At 48.5% G+C, this 19086-nt stretch overlaps 1 protein-coding gene and 1 non-coding gene across 3 annotated transcripts in view; one reads left to right on the top strand and one right to left on the bottom strand.

The window, feature by feature from the left end:
• Positions 1-2040: 2040 nt before the first annotated feature.
• Positions 2041-2113, bottom strand: TRNAR-ACG (transfer RNA arginine (anticodon ACG)). Its single transcript has one exon. It is a non-coding gene; the product is annotated as a tRNA-Arg (tRNA).
• A 14289-nt stretch (positions 2114-16402) lies between these two features.
• TRIM55 (tripartite motif containing 55) overlaps positions 16403-19086 on the top strand; it is a 44276-nt gene continuing 41592 nt past the window's right edge. For both annotated transcript variants that reach the window (XM_009668408.2, XM_009668409.2), the window contains exons 1-2: positions 16403-17005; positions 17689-17861. In XM_009668408.2, the coding sequence (XP_009666703.2) occupies positions 16817-17005; positions 17689-17861 (362 nt within the window). In that variant the 5' untranslated portion in view covers positions 16403-16816. The remainder of the gene's footprint in view (positions 17006-17688; positions 17862-19086) is intronic.

Genomic DNA, 19086 nt, shown 5'->3' with positions numbered 1-19086 from the left:
GCTGCTAGCCAGCCAAGTCTGCTTGTGTAGTAGGGGAAGAAAGGAATTTTTATCCTTCAGAGGAACTGAGAATAAGTCTTCTCTGTGCAATAGTCTTTTTTTCTGGGGTAGATTTTGTATTTAAGTGCAAGGGAGGTCAACTCTCTGTGAGTATAGTAAAAGCAAGGAAATTATCAGCAGGGAATTTGAACAGATGTATGAAGCCCAGCAGGAGTCAAGCCTACGCACCTCCGATCTGTAGTCACAGTCTTTATGAATTACACCACTGGTTCCAGCTAGCCTTCGCTTAATTAAAACGTTTATATGCGTGCACATGTATGCATGCACACACACACGCACATACACACCCCCTTCTCCTTCTTCCACTCTGGTGCAGTGCACCCCTGCTAGGAAGTGGGCCTGAAAAGCCTGACTAACAGGAACCAGGGGTGTCCTAGGTAGCAGAAAATGAGGAGAGGCACCCATTTCCTTGGGTGTGCATATCTAGACATACCTGTTTGCACACACTAGCAGTCAGATCTGAAGCCCTCAGTCCAAAAAAGCACCTCTTTGCTCCTCTCCAGTGTGGGACAGGGCACAGCGGGACAGAGCACAGATTTCCTCCAGGTATATAGGATTGATTTTTGCTTGATTAAGAGTCACTCCTTCATATACAGATTTCTCTGCCCCTGCTTTTTCAAAAAATTCATGCACTCTCCCTCATTCCTTTTCATTCATTCAGTCATGCCCCTTTTTCTTTCCTACAGGACAGTTCACAAAATAAAAGCTCATCCAGTGTCTCTTCTTGTCAAGGGACTATTTCCTTTCCTGTCTTGCAAGCTGGCTTCTTAACCAGCTTGAGACAAGACTTTTTTTCTCTTCTGCCCAGATGGTGTTGACATATGTGCCATTCCGCATACATGCATGCTACCTTTAGTGAAAAGGAAGAGAGAGAAAAATAAAAAAAGCTAGAAGTGTAACAGAATGAAAGCCGGGGGAAAAAAAAACAAACAGAAAATGCAGCCATTGATCTCAGGACTTACTATGTGCTAAGCAGCTGTTCCACCTCTTGAGCTATTTCCCTGTTACATAAATGTAACTGTCTGATCCAACTTCCATCTTGTCTAGTACATACTCACATATTTTGATGCGCTAAATGCTTTCTGTTACAATGCCAGTACCTAGAAAGCCTGGATAATAGTGGAGCTTGCTAAAGGCTTTTATACTACATTTAGGAGAAGCTATCAGGGACTTGTAAATGTTTAATTATTTCTTTATCTGGTCTTCAGCAAGAGCCAGTAAAGACCTCTGTGCATTTATCCTATTTAATCACTTGTAACAGATTTGTTACTTAATGACAGAAGGATGCTATAGATTGTAAAAGCCCATCCATAAGACATCTCACTCTGATACCATTTCCTAATCTGCTGCATGTGCAATGCTTAGCTGATCTGACTTTGGATATGAGGCTGGCTGGTTTAACATCTACTGAACTTGCATTTGCAGAGTGAAGCCCAATTTCTGCTTCTAGTCCAACAAGTTCCCCCAAACTCTCTCCTCCCCGTCCACATCTCCCCAGGCCTGTTCAGCGTACGCAGGGCCTGAGCCCCACATATACATGCAGACCCATTTGGGTGACCCTGTGCCCTCAGCTAACGTGGCCTGCGGTTAAGCAGTGTAACTCCCAGCCTCGCCATGCCCACAAACGCAGGGAAAGCATTTGTGCCCGAGGGGCCAGCTCCATCGCCCTGGGTGCAAGGCAGCTGGGAGGAACCCAGCCACCATGCTCCCAGCAGGAGAGGGGGTCCGCCCACCAGCCTCTCCTCCAGAAGTGAGGAGCAGCGCTGGTCCCCTGTCCCAGAAGGTGCACCCCAGATGGGGCTGCACCAGGGCCCCTCTGTCCTGCCAGGGAAGCAACTTAATGGATGCAAGTCATTTGATTAAGCATGTAAGAGGTCAGGAGGATCCACGCCTCCAGTTTTCCAGCTTTTTTCCCCCCTTTTTTCTTTCCCGTGCCCTGCCTTTTTGCAGGCCGGGAAGGGGCAAAAAAGGGCATAGGAGCGAGCCAGGCAGGAGTCGAACCTACAATCTTCTGATCCGTAGTCAGACGCGTTATCCATTGCGCCACTGGCCCCTAGTGAGCAGGGCGGCGCGGGCGCTGTTGGGCTGCGCCACCGGGACACCCCCCCCCCCCACCCCCCCGCCGCCCTCCCCAGGCGGAGCACGGGGCCAGGACCGCGCACCTCGCTCCCCAAATGCTGTCCTCTGGCACTGCTCCCCCCCCCGCCCCCAACCTTTGTTGGGTGTCTGTTCTCGAGGAAAAATTGAAATTCCCCAGCAGAAGGTGGCAGCTGTGCGGTGAAAATCCCGCTTTCACCCTGGGCTCCGGGTCCCAGGTGGCTCCCTATCTGATGTTACCGCACCATGAGAAGGAGCTCCACAGCCACGGGCTGGGAACAAGTCATATATCATCCGCCGCAATACTTATGCCAAAAGGAAAAAATAAAATTGTAATACCATGCAATCTGCAAATGTTGGCAGTTGTGTCATGCTGCTTTGCTCCCAAACTCTGTGCCCGCACCCCCTCGAGCAGGATCCCCTGCACACCGCAGGTGAGGTCCTGCCGCCTGGCAGAGCCTTTCTGCTCTGGCCACGTCCGGGGGGAGTCTGCCTGCCGGTAGAAGGGTGATGTGATCTGCTCCCACTTCTACCATGCTGTAGCAGAAAAGCCCTGTAGACATCACCCCATGCTTGGTCCGACCTCCGCAGAAGGACTAGGGAGTGGGAGACAGGCAGAGGCCTGCAGAGCTGAGGCAGGCAGAGGAGGGGAGACTGCGTGGTGCAGAGCGGAGCTGATCCGTTCAGGGCATAAGGCTGGCTTTGAGGTACCGAGATAGTATCAGCAGCTTGTCGTGCTGATACTGATAACTGTCATATACAGTTATAAAACACTGTGTTATACTAGATGTATCCACGGCGGTATTGATACCTCCTCTGTTGCGACATGCTAGATTAATGTGTGCATGTTACTTCCTGTCCCCAGTGCTGAGGTCCTCTTGGTCCATGCCCCTTGTTTTCTTTCTACAGCTCAGCTGTCAGGGACAGTTCTGGTTTTGACTGTCAAGGTGAACTTTACCTTTGAATCCACACAAAGCACCATGTTGGAGTAGGATCTCTACAGGGAGAAAGGAGATCAGTGCCTTAGTAGCTGTGGTCTTGGTCACTTGGTATACTTGATATAGGAAACAACATCCCAGATCTTGTTCTCCATTTTCCTTGTAAGTTAGGTCCGAAGGAGGCTTTGATTTACCACGGCGCGACAGGGAACACCTCACAGTTTAATTACATTTCGGATTCACTCTCAGAACCTTTCGCTGAAGCTCGCTGCCTTCATTTCTGAGCCCTTTACTGCCCTTACCACAGCCAAACACGTGGGCCTATTGCTGATAGCTGCTTGTGTGCTGCCGAGTTGTTTCCTGTGACCTTTCCTTGGATCGCTTTTGGACTTCTGACTTGACAGTTGTCACTTCAGGCTTTCGTAAACAGGTTTGTATTGAAGAGAGCCCAGCTACCGGAAACAAACTCTGTATCTGACTGTTGCCTGCTGTGGGCAGCTGATTTGCAAGAGCATAATCTCTAGCCCTAGCTGACCCAGGCAAACAAAGCACGATTAGCAAGCCTTGGACATTAGGGAGCACGGGAAAAAACGAATGGCTCTTTTTTCCTGCTCCTTAGGAGTAGGAGAGGATTCATGTCCTCCATTCTCAGGGGAAATGTCAAGAGCTGTTGGAGCCAGACATTAATCACCACAACCCCACTTGAACATGCATTGTTACCATACCTCCCCAGCAGCAGTGTTTTTGCCTGACTACTGTCTATTACAATAGGCAGAGAGCCCTGAGCACTGCATTTCTGGGCTTTGCACTGTGTCACATCAAGGTTAGACAAAGCAGGACCGATCCCTTAGAAAAAAGTTGATTTAGTTTCACCTTTCACAAGCAAATAGGTGTTAATTTGTTACTGCTCCTTCTCTCAAACTAGTGTGATACCTTGATCTGTGATACCAACATGCTCAAGCCCTGGGGCACATTTTGTGGCACCGGCTGCATCGTCATCCGAGCGGCGTCTGCCTTTTCCTGCACTATTAGGCTTATAGCTGTTTCCAAGCTGGTCCCGAGTCCGAGATGTGATAGTGTCACAGCAGCGGCCTACCTGACATCAGGAATGCATCCAACTGAAAACACCTCAAAACTATTCCCACACACAGGAGTCCAGGTCACAGCTGTCAGACCCCTTTCCCTTCACGGAGCAAACCTCTCCTTTTCTGCCCAGCCAGGCAGACAAAATGGACACATTATGCAGAAGGGAAAGTGGCTAAAGTCACTGAGCAGAGGTCCAAAACAACTGATTCATCACCTCAGCTTCTCCCAGCCGTGCCCAAACACTGCCAAGGGCTGCGGGTCTCCCTCCCGGGCACCCCTGGCCTCCTGCATGTGGTGCTGCCACTCGGCGCCTCATCTCCTCTGAAGACGTGGGGAAGCTGGCTGATGACGACATCACTCGGGCTGCTGCGTGGGACTGTGCAGGAGGGCCCTCAGCTCAGTCTGCTCCTCGCAGTGGGACAACTTCTCCTTCCAGCAGGTGTTTGAGCAGATGGGGTGAGAGCTCTTGGCTTGACTTGCTCATGAGCCCTCCTGCAAGTCCGTCAGCACCTCTTTGGGGTGCTGGTGGTATTAAGTTCTGGATAACAGAAAGGACACTGAGGGCAAAAGTTGAAAAGAGGATGAGCCAGTTGAACAGTGTATTGCTTCAAAGTGAGGAGGTCTCCCTTTTCTTCCCCCTCCTCACCCGCTTTGCACCACACAACTTGTCCTCTTCCTGCTCTGGTGGTCCATGAATGCTCTCCTGGGTAACCCAGCAAGGAAGCGGATAATTTTCTAATAATGGGTGAGATAAACTGGCTGAGCTGGTGGGTGCATGCCACAGGACTGGACCATGTAGCCGGGCAGTGTGGTGAAGGCGAGAGGCACTGGCCCTCCCATCCCGGCAGCAGGGAACAGCCCGAGTGACTCAGTTGCTCGCGGTTACTGGCAAAAACACAGCCTGATGGAAGGTCATGCTGAGACAGCAAAGCCGAGGACATGGAGCACGAGCAGGACGGTGGGGCAGTCTGGGGAGTAAGTGTGAAAAGTGGAGATGGTACCCAGTTGGTGAGAGGTGGAACTGATGGTTGCCTCCAAAGACACTTCACTGCCGAGCTGTTATTTCCATCCTCTTTTCTTTTTCCTTCCTGCTTTCCCCATTCTTTGCAGGTGCTATAAGCTGGGCAGCGAAGGCTAAGCCAGATTGCTCCTGCTTTGTCTCAAGCCAGAGGCAGGCCCTGAGTGGAGCACTTCCTCCATAAGCAGAGACTTGCAAATAGCTCCTGTTTTGCAAATGGGTTTTAGTTTGTTTTCCCTGGATTAAGCATGAAAAACCACAAAGTGAATGAAAGAGGGTGAGCGTGCCCAAATGACTGGTGGGCATAGAATAAGAGGAAAAATGTAATTACACATAGACATTTGCAGGGGTGAGGGTAGCATCTTTTTCCACTTGGTCAGCTAGGACTTTCACCTACTTTTGTAGTCAGATGTATTGTCTGTCACATGTCTGGGCCAGGCAGTATAGCAGGCTCCCACATATTTATGCAGATATCCCAGGAATGTTACCCTTACTGCAATAATGAGACCAAGAGTGATGTTAGAAAAGGTCAATTTCTCAATTTCCCCTGCACTTCTGATATAAGAACTCTGAACACAGCAAGGCCATTCAGCTTTGACTAACTGAGCTTGTGGTGCCTTCAAGGAAAGCCGTGCCACGGTGTCTGGGGTGGTGCTGGGCTGCCGGTGCCCTGCGAGCCGAACGCCTGCCACCAGGCGAATGAGCTGGCCCAGGCTGCTGTGCAAAGCCAGCAATTAGGGAAGCCAGGCCCTGGCAGAGGGTGGCAGAGCTGAGACAGGAATCGGGATCCAAGGCAGAAACCATCCTCATGCTCAGAGGAAACCGGAGTCAGAAATCAGGCTAGTGGCCCAGGGAGGAATGAATACAGGTAGGAAGACCTAGAAATGGGAAGGGATGACAGGACGGGATATGCAGCTAGGGAAGAAGGTATGTGTCTGAAAGCATGCTGCAGAGCCTATTCTTTGGTGTCCGCTTCAGTCTTCCTTTGATAGCTCACCTGGTAGTGGGACAGACTACAGATTTACGGTCTCTATGAACTTTAGGTTGCTGGTTTAAATTCTGGCTAAAGGGGAGCTTCTCTCCTTTTTCTTCCTTCTTGCTCAACACATGGACTTTTACCAAACCATAAATCTTGCAACACGCTCCCTCAAAGCCCTTGGGATCCAGGTCTGCTCCAGTTCTTCATGCCAGCCAGCCTTCCTGGCTGCTCCCTATCTCTAGAAGACATTTCTACCCTCCTGGCTCTTGCGTGTACAGCTGGCTCCTGCAGATGAAACAAGGCTTGCTCAGTAATGCTGTGGATATCATGGAGAGCAAGCTGGCAGCCTAGAGAACTTGCAAGGTGCCCCAAGCTCTGTGTGAAGATTTACCACATCCTTTGGCAAGGGACGAGTGATTAGTATCCAATTACACTGAAATCATACTCAATTCAAGACAGGTTAAGACAAAAAGCAAATAAAAACATTTGCTCACAGCTGCCAAACTAGATAAACTCATAAAAGAGGTGGGTGGAGAAATGAAAGAAAAGCAAGCTTCAGTGGCTTACTTTGAAGATTAAATCAGTTAGGCCATTCGTTCATACCCAGGCATTTTGCCATAGGCTGTCTTGACACCATGGGTAGCAGAGAGCCTGTCTTCCTCCACACCTTATACCTCAGGCTGTGCTGACCAAGAAGCATTTCCTCAAGGGGGAATGCAGTACCTTTCATGTCTAATCTCCCCCTGAAAAACGAATTCTTCCCTTCCAGGGAGGTTAGTGGTTTAACAGGGAAGTGCTCCTATTTCCTCCATATCAAGGAGACAAGCTGGCCCTTCCTCTTAGCAAAAATAAGAGTGATTTCATTCCTTTAGCATTACCTGGCCAATTAACAATACCTTGGCTCAAATGCTAGACAAGAGTGCTATCACGGTAAAGGCATTGGCTTGATACCTGAATGCCTCCTTTTTTTTTTTTTTTAACTTCTTCTTCTGTTGTCATTTGAATGTCTCTTCTTTGCTCTGCTTGCCATTGTTATTCCTGTGGGCATATAGCAAAGTGTGTGTGCCCCACCAGCCTTGTTTTGGAGGGGATGCCTCATTTTGAGCTAGTGCTGGAATCAGGAGAGGAGAGAGAGCAGTGTCTGCCTAGTGGCCTCCCATATGGACCACACAGAGAGACCCTTTGGCCAGCCTGAGGGACAATTTCCTCTCTAAACTGGAGGGAAATGGCACAGACATGTTTCTGCACAGCTCCTGCATTGTGTGGGGGTAGGAAGAGGTGTGAAGACAAACAGCACTTGAGGACTGGGGAGCAGGGGTGTTGATCCCACTGTCCGTCACATGCTAAATGGACGTGCTTCCGACAGAGAGGGTCCCCAGCCGTGTTGTCTCTGCTCCATTTTGCAGTATTGCAACTTCCTCTCCCTCCTACATCTTTTTCCGTCTTCGCAATCCAGTTCAAATCCTTTCACTTCTCCAGGAGGCCAGAATAGCCTTGACGTTGAACAAAGATCACTGTGCAAATTAGACAAGCCCGTTTACAGGGGCCATGAGGCCGGGAACAACACCTTATTTGGAAATGGCTTCCTGCTCTTCAGCTGGTCCCGTTCATAGGCTTTATTTCTTAATTTCCAGGCTGATACAGCCTGTGAGGGTCAGCATAAAGAACATTTCACACCGAAACATGTGAATAAGTCACAAATGGGAGAATGGGAAAGTTGTCACCTTCTTCAAGGCAAGGAATTGATAACTGTCTAGGTGACACCTGACTTGGTAAAGAGATGTTTATATTTCCCTGGAATTGAGCTAAGGCTGACTCCTGGGAGTGAACAGCCAATCTGAATGCATTTCAGTTTAAAATCTGCCAGGAGCCTGAAAAACTGGCTATGAGACCTAACATATCAAGAGCACACTCTTGAATGCAACCTGAGATATGTCATGCAGAGACAACTGTTAAGGAAGCAGCGTACTTTCTCCGGGTAATCCCCTGCAAACCAGCTGGTGATGGATGAGAGGTCTGGCTGTTTTAGACAGCGGGTAAGAGTTGGAGCCTTTTTAATGTCTTTTAAGTATTCCACAAATATTAGCTATTTTGGATGTCATGGATAAATGCTTTCATTTGCATTTTCCCTTCATCTGGCCTGAACTAAGTGGGATTTCAGGGTTAGTGGCTGCCAACAGGCATTGCTCACTGAAGGCTGTGGTGACCTTGTGGCCACCTAACTTGTACCTGGGCTCTCGGCTTGTTCTGCAGAGTGTTCAAAGGATATCCATGTTCACCTCATTTTAGCTGCAGGAGCAAGGTGAGTACCTAGAGGTCAGGAATGACAGAGGCATCCTCTCCTGACAGAGGAAACTAGGAAAACACTGCTGTGGAATAAGAGCTTGGCCCCCAGCTTGACTCTAGAGGGTCCTCAAGGTGTCCATCAGGGAGGTTGGATGAAAAGCTCTGTGATGACCAACAGCCTTCCTCCCCCCCGCCTTTGAGCTGGAATTGAACCAGTGACCAGGGATTACTCTGAAAACACCTACAGTTCTCCCCCTTACAAGCTGAGCTGTCAAAGGAAGAGAGAGACTTCTTCCCGAAAGTAACGCTGGCCTGGTTCTTGCAGCATCAGAAGTCTGGAGAGGGCAAGTGCAGGCACGTGACACTGAGGAATGAGGAACCAAAGCCAAAAAGGCATCTTGAGCATGGATCTCCGCACAGTGATGTTGCTGCAAAGCTATTGCCTCTTTGGGAAGCACTTCATAACAGCGATTAGGGACAGAAATAGTGCCAAGGCCACGCTGTGTAGGTAACTGGAACAGATGTGATTTGTAGTTGGCTCATATATAAGTCTAATTGCTCCTCTAATATTTGCATCACACAGTCTTTGTGACTATGAGAAACGGCAGAAATGCCCTATGTGCTGCTCCAGGCAGTCACCTCCCAAGATTTCCCTGAAGTGAGGAACCAAAGGGGCACGGCCACTTTGCCAACAGCTAAATCGGAGATCAGGGAAATCCAACACCACTTCATTAGAAAAACAGAGACACAGGTGACGTGAGGAGGCAAAACTAGCAAGAAGCAGCTCCATCAAAGGACTGAATTTGCACCACTGCTTCTTTCCCGCAGACCGCATTGCCCTCGGTCACAGCACTGCTGCCACTCTGCATCGAACCGGCCACCTCACCTTGCTCATACCACGGACCGACGGGGGAACAGCAAGACTGTTATTCTTGTGCACAGTAAATGCTCAGTTAGTCAAAACCACACTATTTTTCTCTTGTCAGCTACTCCAGAAATCAACTCTATACTCCCAGAATCCTGTTTGGACCCTGACTGCATGGGTCTAGGACTTTACGGTGAGACATTTGTACCCTCAGGCAGCCTGACCTTAACTTTCCATGCAAAACACGAATTTTACTGCAAAGCTACCCCTTCAGTGGCAAGGTCAAAGCCTCTGAAGAGGCACCAGCAATCTAATTTGTTCTGTGGTTGAAAGACTTGCTATCTGCCCTTTCTTTTCTTTGCACTCCCTAAACTCTGCCAGAACCAAAAAAGCTGACTCCCCGGGAACAACTGCAGTGTGGTAGGAGAGGGGGACAATGCTTTGCATGCAGACACAGGCCTGCATGTTTGAGATGATTCTTGAAGTGATAATTCAAAAGGACGTTAATCTAATATACTGCTGCTTGATGCAATGGATACAATGTCACAATGGACAGCATGCTTGATCATAGCTTTAAAGGGTGTTTGTTCAATTCTGCCTGGCTTGAATGCATCTCTTCCCATCACTGTTGTCCCTGCAAACATCTCTACCCGCTGTCTCATGCATTACAAGACTCACACGAGGGAGTGGGGAAGAACTTGGCCCGAGTCTGTCTGAAAGAGGAACTTGCTCTTCTAACCTGACTTTCAAAAGAAAAAAGACATTGGCAGTCAGAAATGAATAGTCATGCTGATTTTGCTATACACTGAAAGAGTATTTCTAGAGCATAGGACGACATGAAAGGAAAAATAAAGAAGTTTGAAATATAGCCAAAAAACATTTAAAGGATGGAGGTATCACCTCTACTACCCCTCAGCACTACATACTGAGTGGGTGCTCTACCAGGTCCGCTAATTGCTTGCTGTGTGAAAGCCTCCCTGACACCCCACTCTATATTTCTGTTTAACTGTAACAGCACAATGCTCAATTCTCAGTCTCTCAGCACTAAATCTCTACCCTGTCCTAGAAGAATGACCGTCAAGACAAGGAGGGGTGACAATATAAACTCGACCAGTCTAGAAGCCTGGGACAGAGTCTCAGCAGATCTCTGACATGGTGCAAAGCCGTGTGCTGAGTATAACCTTAAAGCACAGGCTTTCCTCTGACCTGAACCACAGACCTAAGCATTGTCCTGGAGAAAAATACCTGCACTCCCCCGCTCTGCCAGCTGAGCTTGGAGGGAATGTACAGAAATAGCATCAAGAGCGGCCGATGTTGAGCTGACCAAGGCCGTGGAGAAACGTGACACTGGGGTAGGGCTGTACCTCTGCGAAGTGATGAGCTGACACCAGCTGGGAAGCCTGAACTAGATTTGTGCTGCAAAACACAAATCGCCTCTCTATGGAACATCGCTCTCGTTTCAGAACAACAAAGCTGAGAGTTTGGAGCAGGGAGGGTTTGAAGTGAAGCACCGTGAGTTTTTAAGGGCAGAGCAGAAATGTGATCTCTTTCCTCGTCAAAACTCTAACTGCTAAAATTCTCTGTAGTCTACTTTTCCTTACCTCCAGTGTGCTTGAAAAGCCTCCCTACCACTTCCATGTCTGTGGAACATGTGGGCTACCTGTGTCCAGCCCCACTGTCACAACATCAGCTCATCCTCTATTAACCTAGCACTGAATACCTACTCCATAAAATATTCCAAAAATTCTGAAATATTCCCCGAAAGCCTGTACCATAAAATATTCCAAAAATTCCAAAATGCGAGAACAGCTCAGGGAGGAGGCAGTCTTCCTTCTTCTCAGGTAACAGGGGAGATGGTCAGCAGTGGTTTACAAACTGGCTCCCACGGCATGCTGTGCTGTTTTAATAAGTAAAGTAGAGGAGAAATGGTCAGGGCTGTGTTTGCAAAGCAAGCAGCTGTCCTAAAACAGTAGAGCACTTGCTCACTTACTTTCCAAGAGAAAGCAGGATTCCTGCTTGTGTTCTCCCATTTTTCTAACTAGTTTTCCTTAATATCTTTTCATCCTTTTGCTTCATGTCTCCTTCTCACTGCAGGGCCTCTTCTGGTGTGTGGAAAAACAAGCCTGTTATCTGCGGAGCTTGTCCTCAGCAATGGAGAGGAGCTATTTTGGGGTTGTCGGTGAGGAGGGGGGGCAGTTTCTTCCCCACACTGTGGTTTGGATATACTTCTGTGCTTTGCACATGAGATTTAGATCTCTTACTAGCAGTAACTTGGTGAGGGCCTAATATACACAAAAGGGAGTGAGGGCTTGGGAATCCTGAAAGGAAAACCTTTGGCCTTGTAAAGTTGTATATGACTCAGGGAGAAAGAGAACCCGGAATGTCATGTGTGTTAGTCCACAGCGCTCTTCATTTCATCTCTGGCCAAGCTGCTGTACGAATGCCTGCATTTCTGAAATAACTGCTCAGGTAACTACCATAAGCACATACACGAGAGGCAAACACCAAGACATTCACATTCATCAGACAAAACCTTTCTCGTCTGTCTCATCTATGGTGCAGTCATCACTGGTAGCCTCTCCTTTCAAGCTCACAAATTTTGGGAATGCAGGTAATTACAGTGAAGATGATGAGTGCCTGGTCTTAATTACAGTTCAGGTTTCCTCCACATCCCTAAGAGATGGCCTGGCCACCATTTCTAATCCTGATCTCAAGTACGGTGAGAAAACCAGGACTTTCGAGTGGGAGGCACTCCCTGTGTCCCCTAAAGCCAGTTGCAGTTCAGGTTCGAGCTGGCCCGCGGCTCCTCCACTCCAGAAAGCCACACAACTGTCCTTCTCCCAGGCAGGCAGCCAGGAGCCGTAGCACGATGGCTCGGCGTCCTGCTGGGAGGCGTGCGGAGGTGACTCCCCACTGGAGCACCTCCCCGGGGGGGAGGCCCTCAAGCTCTCCCCGTCTCACAGCCTTTTAATCCAAATCTTTGAGAATTATCTGCTATCATTTACATTGGTACTGCTTATGAATTTGGGACAAATGTAGCATACTATTTCATCTGCTCTTTTATCCCATGTTTCTATCTGTTTGCTGCAAACCATGGGAGCTCCTTGAGCAAGGTCAGTGTCCATCCCCTACGCAAAAGAAAAGGGCAGAAACTGGCCCTCTGGCTGCTCTCTGTAGCTTGTCCCCCAAATCCCATGCTCCAGTGTGTTTCATGTGCTTGCAGTGATTCACCTTCAGAAATGCTTTAGGCCCATCTCCGCTGCTTAGATTTTATATGTGCAAAAGCAAGTTTCAGGCATCGTCATTACCTCCTGTCCTGGTCCCTGTTTGCCTGGAAAACTGGAACAGTCTCTTTCACATTGTTTAGAGGGTCTCCGAGCACTGACCACATACTGCCTATCATCATATATAGGGTGTGCAAAGACAAATATGTAGCCTGAGTGTAAAAATGTCAGTCTCAAAAGGCAACAAGTTTTGACAGCATTTGTCTTTGCTGCAAAGGCTCCCTTTTGCTGTGTAAATTGACTTACAAATGTGAAAGGGTAATTTCAATATTTATCAAGGGATGTTCAGTGATCACAATAAAATCATAAAATGCAAGATACTGTTTGCAGTTTGCACCTGTATAAGCAGGAGGGCTTCGATGTATGGTTGGCTCGTTTGCTTGACAAGTCACTGCAAAGGTAAGTGCAGTCTGAGTTTCTGCGACATGCCTGCCCTTGGTGAGCTCCTTGTGGAAGGCCCCTGGGTGAGGGCTGTAAGGGGAGGCAGGTGGCTCCCACTCGCCTTAGGAGTGCGGGGAGCCGCCGGGCGAAGGTGGGCAGAGAGAGCTGTGGATCCCTTTAGCCCTTTTTGGGCTAAAAGGTGGCGAGGCGGTGGGGTAAGGCCAGACTCAGGCTCTGCCTCCGCCGCTGCAGAGTGGGCAGCCAGGCCGACCACCGTGTCCGTGCGGGAAACCCCGGCAGTGAAAAGGCACGTGTGGGGCTTAGGCGGGGGCAGGGAGAGGAGGTGCTCGCGCTGCTCACTTTGTGTGCTGGTAAAACCAGAGCGCTGTGCCTCCGCTGCGCTTTGTGGCAAGCTAAGTCATGCAGCTGTTGTCCCCTGGCAAAAATACACAATTTTCCTTTTGTTTTGCAGTAATGGAAGATTTTTTTTATGGCTGACATATGAGAGCTTTATAACGTTAGTTCAAGATAAGCGGTTGCAGAGGGGAATTCTCTGAATGCAAAACCCAGGGATGTCATAACAGCATTGAAACCTGACCCTAGGCATCACTCAACTTCTCCTTCCTCCTTCAAATCCCTCTCCTAAATCCAGTGCCTTACAGACAGCCTTCGAGGCTCTCCTAGCCTTCATTCCGCAGCCCTCAGGTTGTTCTCTGTTGTAAAAATAGAGGAGTTAAAATCACTGTCTATAAAAACAAGCATATCCAAAGGGACTAGTCTTCTGGTTGGCTCAGCAAAAACAGATAACTTTCTTGGGCAAGCTAAACTAGAAAAAAAAAAAATGTGGCAAAAAATTCCTGTCATCTTCTTGGTGATAGCTGACCAGCACCCGGAGTTTCTGCCTGGGGAGCAGAGGCAAAGCCGGTCCTCTTCCTGGCAGGTCAGTCCGCCAGGAGATGGCTTCACTGGGCTCTTCGGCAGTGGAAGGTTAGACTGCTGGCGGCCTTCCCTCACCGGTCGGAAAGGTGAGGAAGGGAAGGGGGGTTTCCGTGGGTAATGGAGAGACAATGGGGAGGGAGGGTGGCCAGGGAGAGACAGGAAGATGCCAGGCTGTCTTGGTGCGAGCCCTTCAAGGCCCCCGCATTGTCCTTGTTCTGGGCGGTTTTACTGCACTAGTATAAAACTTAGCTTTCCTGGTCCTTCTCATCCAGCCTCCCCCCAAATGGCCGAGCCCCTGCATTTCTTTACTTAACAAGTAGGGCTATGGTTTGTCATACTTTGACAGAAAAAAACTTGTACTAATTTTTCACTTGTCTAAACTACGTTCTCTTGCCAGAAAAATACTTGAGCTCAGGCCTGGCTGCAGAAGGTGGCTTTAGCTTTGTTTCATCAGCATCTTTTCATGACCCTGCCGTTTCCTGTCTGTTCCATATTACTGTGCTTCAGCACATGTAAAAGGCGAAAAATAGCAGCAGACTCCCTGAAATATGCCTGAGACTCAACTAAACTTATCTGACTGAAAACGTGCATAAAGCCACCTGCATTTCCCCCTCTCACCATCAGACACCTTTTGCAGATAGCTTGGACATCAGTAGTGGCCTGTGTTGCTAGAAGACTCTTGCAGGTTACCGCAGGAAAGTACATTTGTACCAGAACTACAGCCCAAGTGCACGTTCCGCCTTCAGAGGGGCCTTAGTTCAAGGTCTGCACACTGGCACAGCAAACACTCTAGCTTTTTTCTCTGACTTGAATGCCCCGTTTTAAACATCATTGCATGCAGACGTTTTGTACCCACTGACATTTTTAACCTTCAGCTTTTTTGTCAGAATTTCACCAGTTCTGTCTCTGCTGTAGGATGGACACGTCAGTCCCACTGTATGAGGCACGCTTTCCTTATCTGATTCTTATTAAAGCAGGTTTTGACACGGAAGGGCCAGCTGATTCAGAGTTAAGAGGGCAGGAATGAGGCATTCAAATTCCTCTAGGCACTGAAGTCACCTCTGACCTGGCCACAAAGGGGAGGGAAAGAAGAGAAATATCTTCTCGCGGCTGCCAAGAAAGTTTCCCACCCTCCTCTGCCAAAAGCCCCAGCTGTCCGTTGCTCAGCTGCCAAATGCCAAAGCAGCCTTTCCTGTACAGCTTCTGAGGGCTTGTCTGCATCAGGGAGCTGAATCAAAGGTGCGATTTCAAACCAGTTTAACTAAACTGTTACAAACTGTCTTAGGAAAGCATTCCTAAGATTTCAGGATTTCAGGGAAAAAAAGTATATGTCTTTATATGGCTTCTGATAAATGTATATGTTCATACGGGTGAAATTCTGGCTCAGCGGGCTGCAAATGGGGACAGGATTTCACCTAAACACTTAAAAAAGCATGCAAGGCATTGAAAACCAAAAGCTGTCAAGAATACACTGAATTTAATGGGGTCTCTCCTTCCCCAGAGTGCATAGGCGATTCACTCAGCCACTGTATAGCACATTTTGCGTGCAAGTACTTTATGGTCATTAATTCACAAAAATACGAAAGCTTTGTACAAGACAGTTAACAGAGAAAGTATTACAGCTATAGATTAAAACAGAAGATAATATACTGACTGCATGTACAGTATAGTAGCAAAGTGATTTTATACAGTACATGTGGGGACTTTGGCTTAAATCTGAGGATGAAATATTTATTGCTTGTACAGTTGTGTGATAAATTATTGGCAAGTAGAAGCACAGATGGCTTTCCCTTAAGATCAGGCATCACATACCACAAATTATCTGGGAAATTGTCATTTTAAAAATAACTCCAGAACAAGTGCCAAGCTGAGAGGCATATCAGTGTCTAATAAACAGATATAAACACAGCAGTGCCCAGAAGTAAAATGCATTTGGATTCAACTGTGGCTAGAAAGAGCCTATACAATTAGTACCGATTCTCTAGCAGTACAAATTAAAGCTTTTCATACTACATTTCTTCTGACTCCCCCTAATTAGGAAATTCATACTATGTTTTTTGGTGCGCATTTAAGCTGCTATGGAATTAATGGGCTGAATAGTCCTGCTAGATTCTTACGTTACAGTTCCTAAAAAAAAAAAAAAAATCACACCGGAAGAAAGTTAAGTGCAGCTACAGACAGGCCATTTTTTAACTGCTTTTCAAGGTGGTGACATGTGTAAGCCCTGAATCACGTGAGCTCATGAGCAGCCGCGGCTTCTGTTGTCTTCTCCGGGAATTGCACGTGCTTCACACCTGCGCAGCTCCAGCTCTTGGCACGTGCTAAAACGTATCGCTGAAATTAGCGGTACCTGGCAAAGTTGGCTATTTGCACAAAACAGCGTGTTTATTCGGCTGTAATGAGTGGCTGGGCAGATGGGGGCAGCAAGTACCCGGCGGCATTTTCCTGCTCTTCCCCGGCAAGCACCGCTGTGTCAGCAGCGGCCCCGCGGCTTCCTCCGCTGGGCGAAGATAAGAGGGGAGCCGGTGGCGCTCGCTTATCGCTGGCGCTCCTCCGAGAGGGGTAGAGGCTGCCGCCACGTGTCGCTGAGCGGAGCCAGGGCCGGCTGCCCCGCGCGCGGCAGGAATGCGGCTCCCGCGGCCCTGCCGTCCGTCCGTCACCTGTCCGAGTCCGTCCTCGCCTCGCTCGCTTATATGGGCACGGCAGAGCGGCACCGGGTGACGTCGGGGTGCTAAAAACAGCCGCGGCTCCCCGCAGCCCCTCGCTTGAACAATGTCCTCCGGCGAGAGCGAGGCGGCGAGCGGCTGAGCGCCCCAGAGCCTTGGATTTATTTCAAGGGAAATTAACCCGGAAACCGATCAGCAGCGCCGTGATCCTGAGCGTATGCCCCTGGAAAAGCTAGGCATGAGCACCTCTCTGAACTACAAGTCCTTTTCCAAAGAGCAGCAGACCATGGATAACTTGGAGAAACAACTGATTTGCCCTATCTGCTTAGAGATGTTTACGAAGCCTGTGGTCATCCTGCCCTGTCAGCACAACCTGTGCAGAAAATGTGCCAGCGACATTTTCCAGGTAGGTTTATTCCAGCAAAAGCTACTTCTGTAGGCACAGGCAGCACTTGTTTAAATGAATGGAAAAGCACAATTTCACTTGTGTGATTTGATTGCTGTTAATAGCCGGTAAGGCTGGGGGCGCTGGTTTGAAGCATTAGCAGAAGTCGCACTTAGGAAACGTCCCCAAGGTCTGGCTTCCTCGGGGTTCAGGTAGTGCTTGCACCAATATGAATTGCTACCCGTTAAGCTGTGCCGAAATGGCTATACGCATGAACGGCGGAACCAGCCCTTCCTCCTGTATTCACTAGATGTTTTTCTGGTGTTTGCTTATCGGAACTACCCTCTCGCTGCGCATATTTACAACGGTTTTGCCACAGACTTGTTTTTGTTCAGGAGCTTTTGGAAGAGCCGCGTGTCTCCGGCACAGCTTGTTGCAGTGCTGTGAGCCTCATGTGCAAGAGCTTCAGCTCCTTCCTCCATTGCACTTCGTAATCTCTGAATGGGCTCTGGATGGCTTGACCTTGGACACTGCGGGAGGAAGAGGGGAGAGAGAGAGGTCTGCACTGATTGCAGTGAGCATTGGCCAGGCACTGTGGAACTCTCTCTGTGCTCCAAGAGCAAAGGCTGTTGTCAAAGCACGGCTTTTTGATAAAGTTTTGCATGGCCTTACTCACCTCTTCTTGTCCTGCTTGGCAAGAACAGGCCTCGAACCCGTACCTGCCGACCAGGGGCGGCACCACAGTGGCTTCGGGAGGTCGCTTCCGCTGTCCTTCCTGCAGACATGAGGTGGTCCTCGACCGACACGGCGTGTACGGGCTGCAGAGGAACCTCCTGGTGGAAAACATCATCGACATATACAAGCAGGAGTCCACAAGGTAACAAGGAAATTTATACCCTTCAAAGAAATTGTACCACAGAAACAGACACAGCTTAGGACACCGCAATGTCCTTCTGGTCTTTCCATATATCAGATGTGAGGTTTATTTAGTTATTTTATCCCTTGGAAGTATGGCAATGGATTCTACTGCTATGCATGCCTATCTGTTTACTGTGCAATGAAGTCAGCTTTTGCTTATTGAACACAGAAAGCAGTACCCAAATAGATGCTGAATTTTCCTGCTTCCACTTATAGAAGAGGATTGTGCCATCTTTGCTCACATGAGCAGTATTACACATGCAAGCAAAGCCCTTGAAGTCAGCATAGTTATTCACATAAATAAGGAAAAAATAGCTAGGTTCACATCGTTCATCTTATGAACTGTTCAAATGAACATATCTGTATTTAAACTGTGTGTTCTCATGCTACAGAGGGGAAAAAGGTTTTGAATCTTGTCAGAAAATCCAGAGGAGCAGACAGAGCAAACAAGAAGATGGATGAATTAGATGCAGGAGATATCCTGCATCAGAATATCAAATGAAAATTCAGTAAAAAATCTCCACTCCTGTCAGCTTGGGATGTGACCTGATGAAATTAAGTCTTATTTAGAACTCTATATAAGAGAAGGAAGAGCCAGAAATAATCATGTGTCAGTGCTGTGTGGTGGTGTACAAGCATCACAGCGTAGATGAATGGGTTAATCCTAAAAAGTAAGACTACTTCCAAATATCAATTGCTAGAAATGGGTTTGTAACCCATCTGGCAGTGGAACAATGTTACGTCCTTGTCTGTCTTGCTTTGGGATGGGTCGGATGCTTGCTTCCACCATGGGGAGCACACTAGGGAGGAAGCTAAACCTGGTCCCAGGCCACCAAGCGAGCAACTCCCTAACCAAAGAGTGACCTCTTGTCACCAGCGTAGTTTTGTATCGCAAGGTGTTTTGTACACCTTACCCTGCCTGAAGGAAGATGTAATCCTGGCCACGCTCCCTGACAGCCTTCCCACTCCTCCAGTAGGGAGCTGGGTATTGCAGGACAGTGGTGGCAACAGGTTCACTGGTACAGACAGACACAACTGGCTGAGCCCAGCATCTGATGCAAGACAACCTCAGATGGCTTTGGGCACTCCTACCCCCTTCCCACAGGAAGTCACCTGCACAGAGGGTGTTTTGGAGCCCACCTATGCCTTTGGCTATTCTTGGCTGTTTGAATCCTGTTGGGCAC

The sequence above is a fragment of the Struthio camelus genome, chromosome 2 (assembly GCF_040807025.1).
Source record: "Struthio camelus isolate bStrCam1 chromosome 2, bStrCam1.hap1, whole genome shotgun sequence".
In the NCBI taxonomy this organism is placed as follows: Eukaryota; Metazoa; Chordata; class Aves; order Struthioniformes; family Struthionidae; genus Struthio; species Struthio camelus.
The sequence above is the reverse complement of the archived record's forward strand: the minus strand, read 5'-3'. Positions and strand labels throughout refer to the sequence as shown.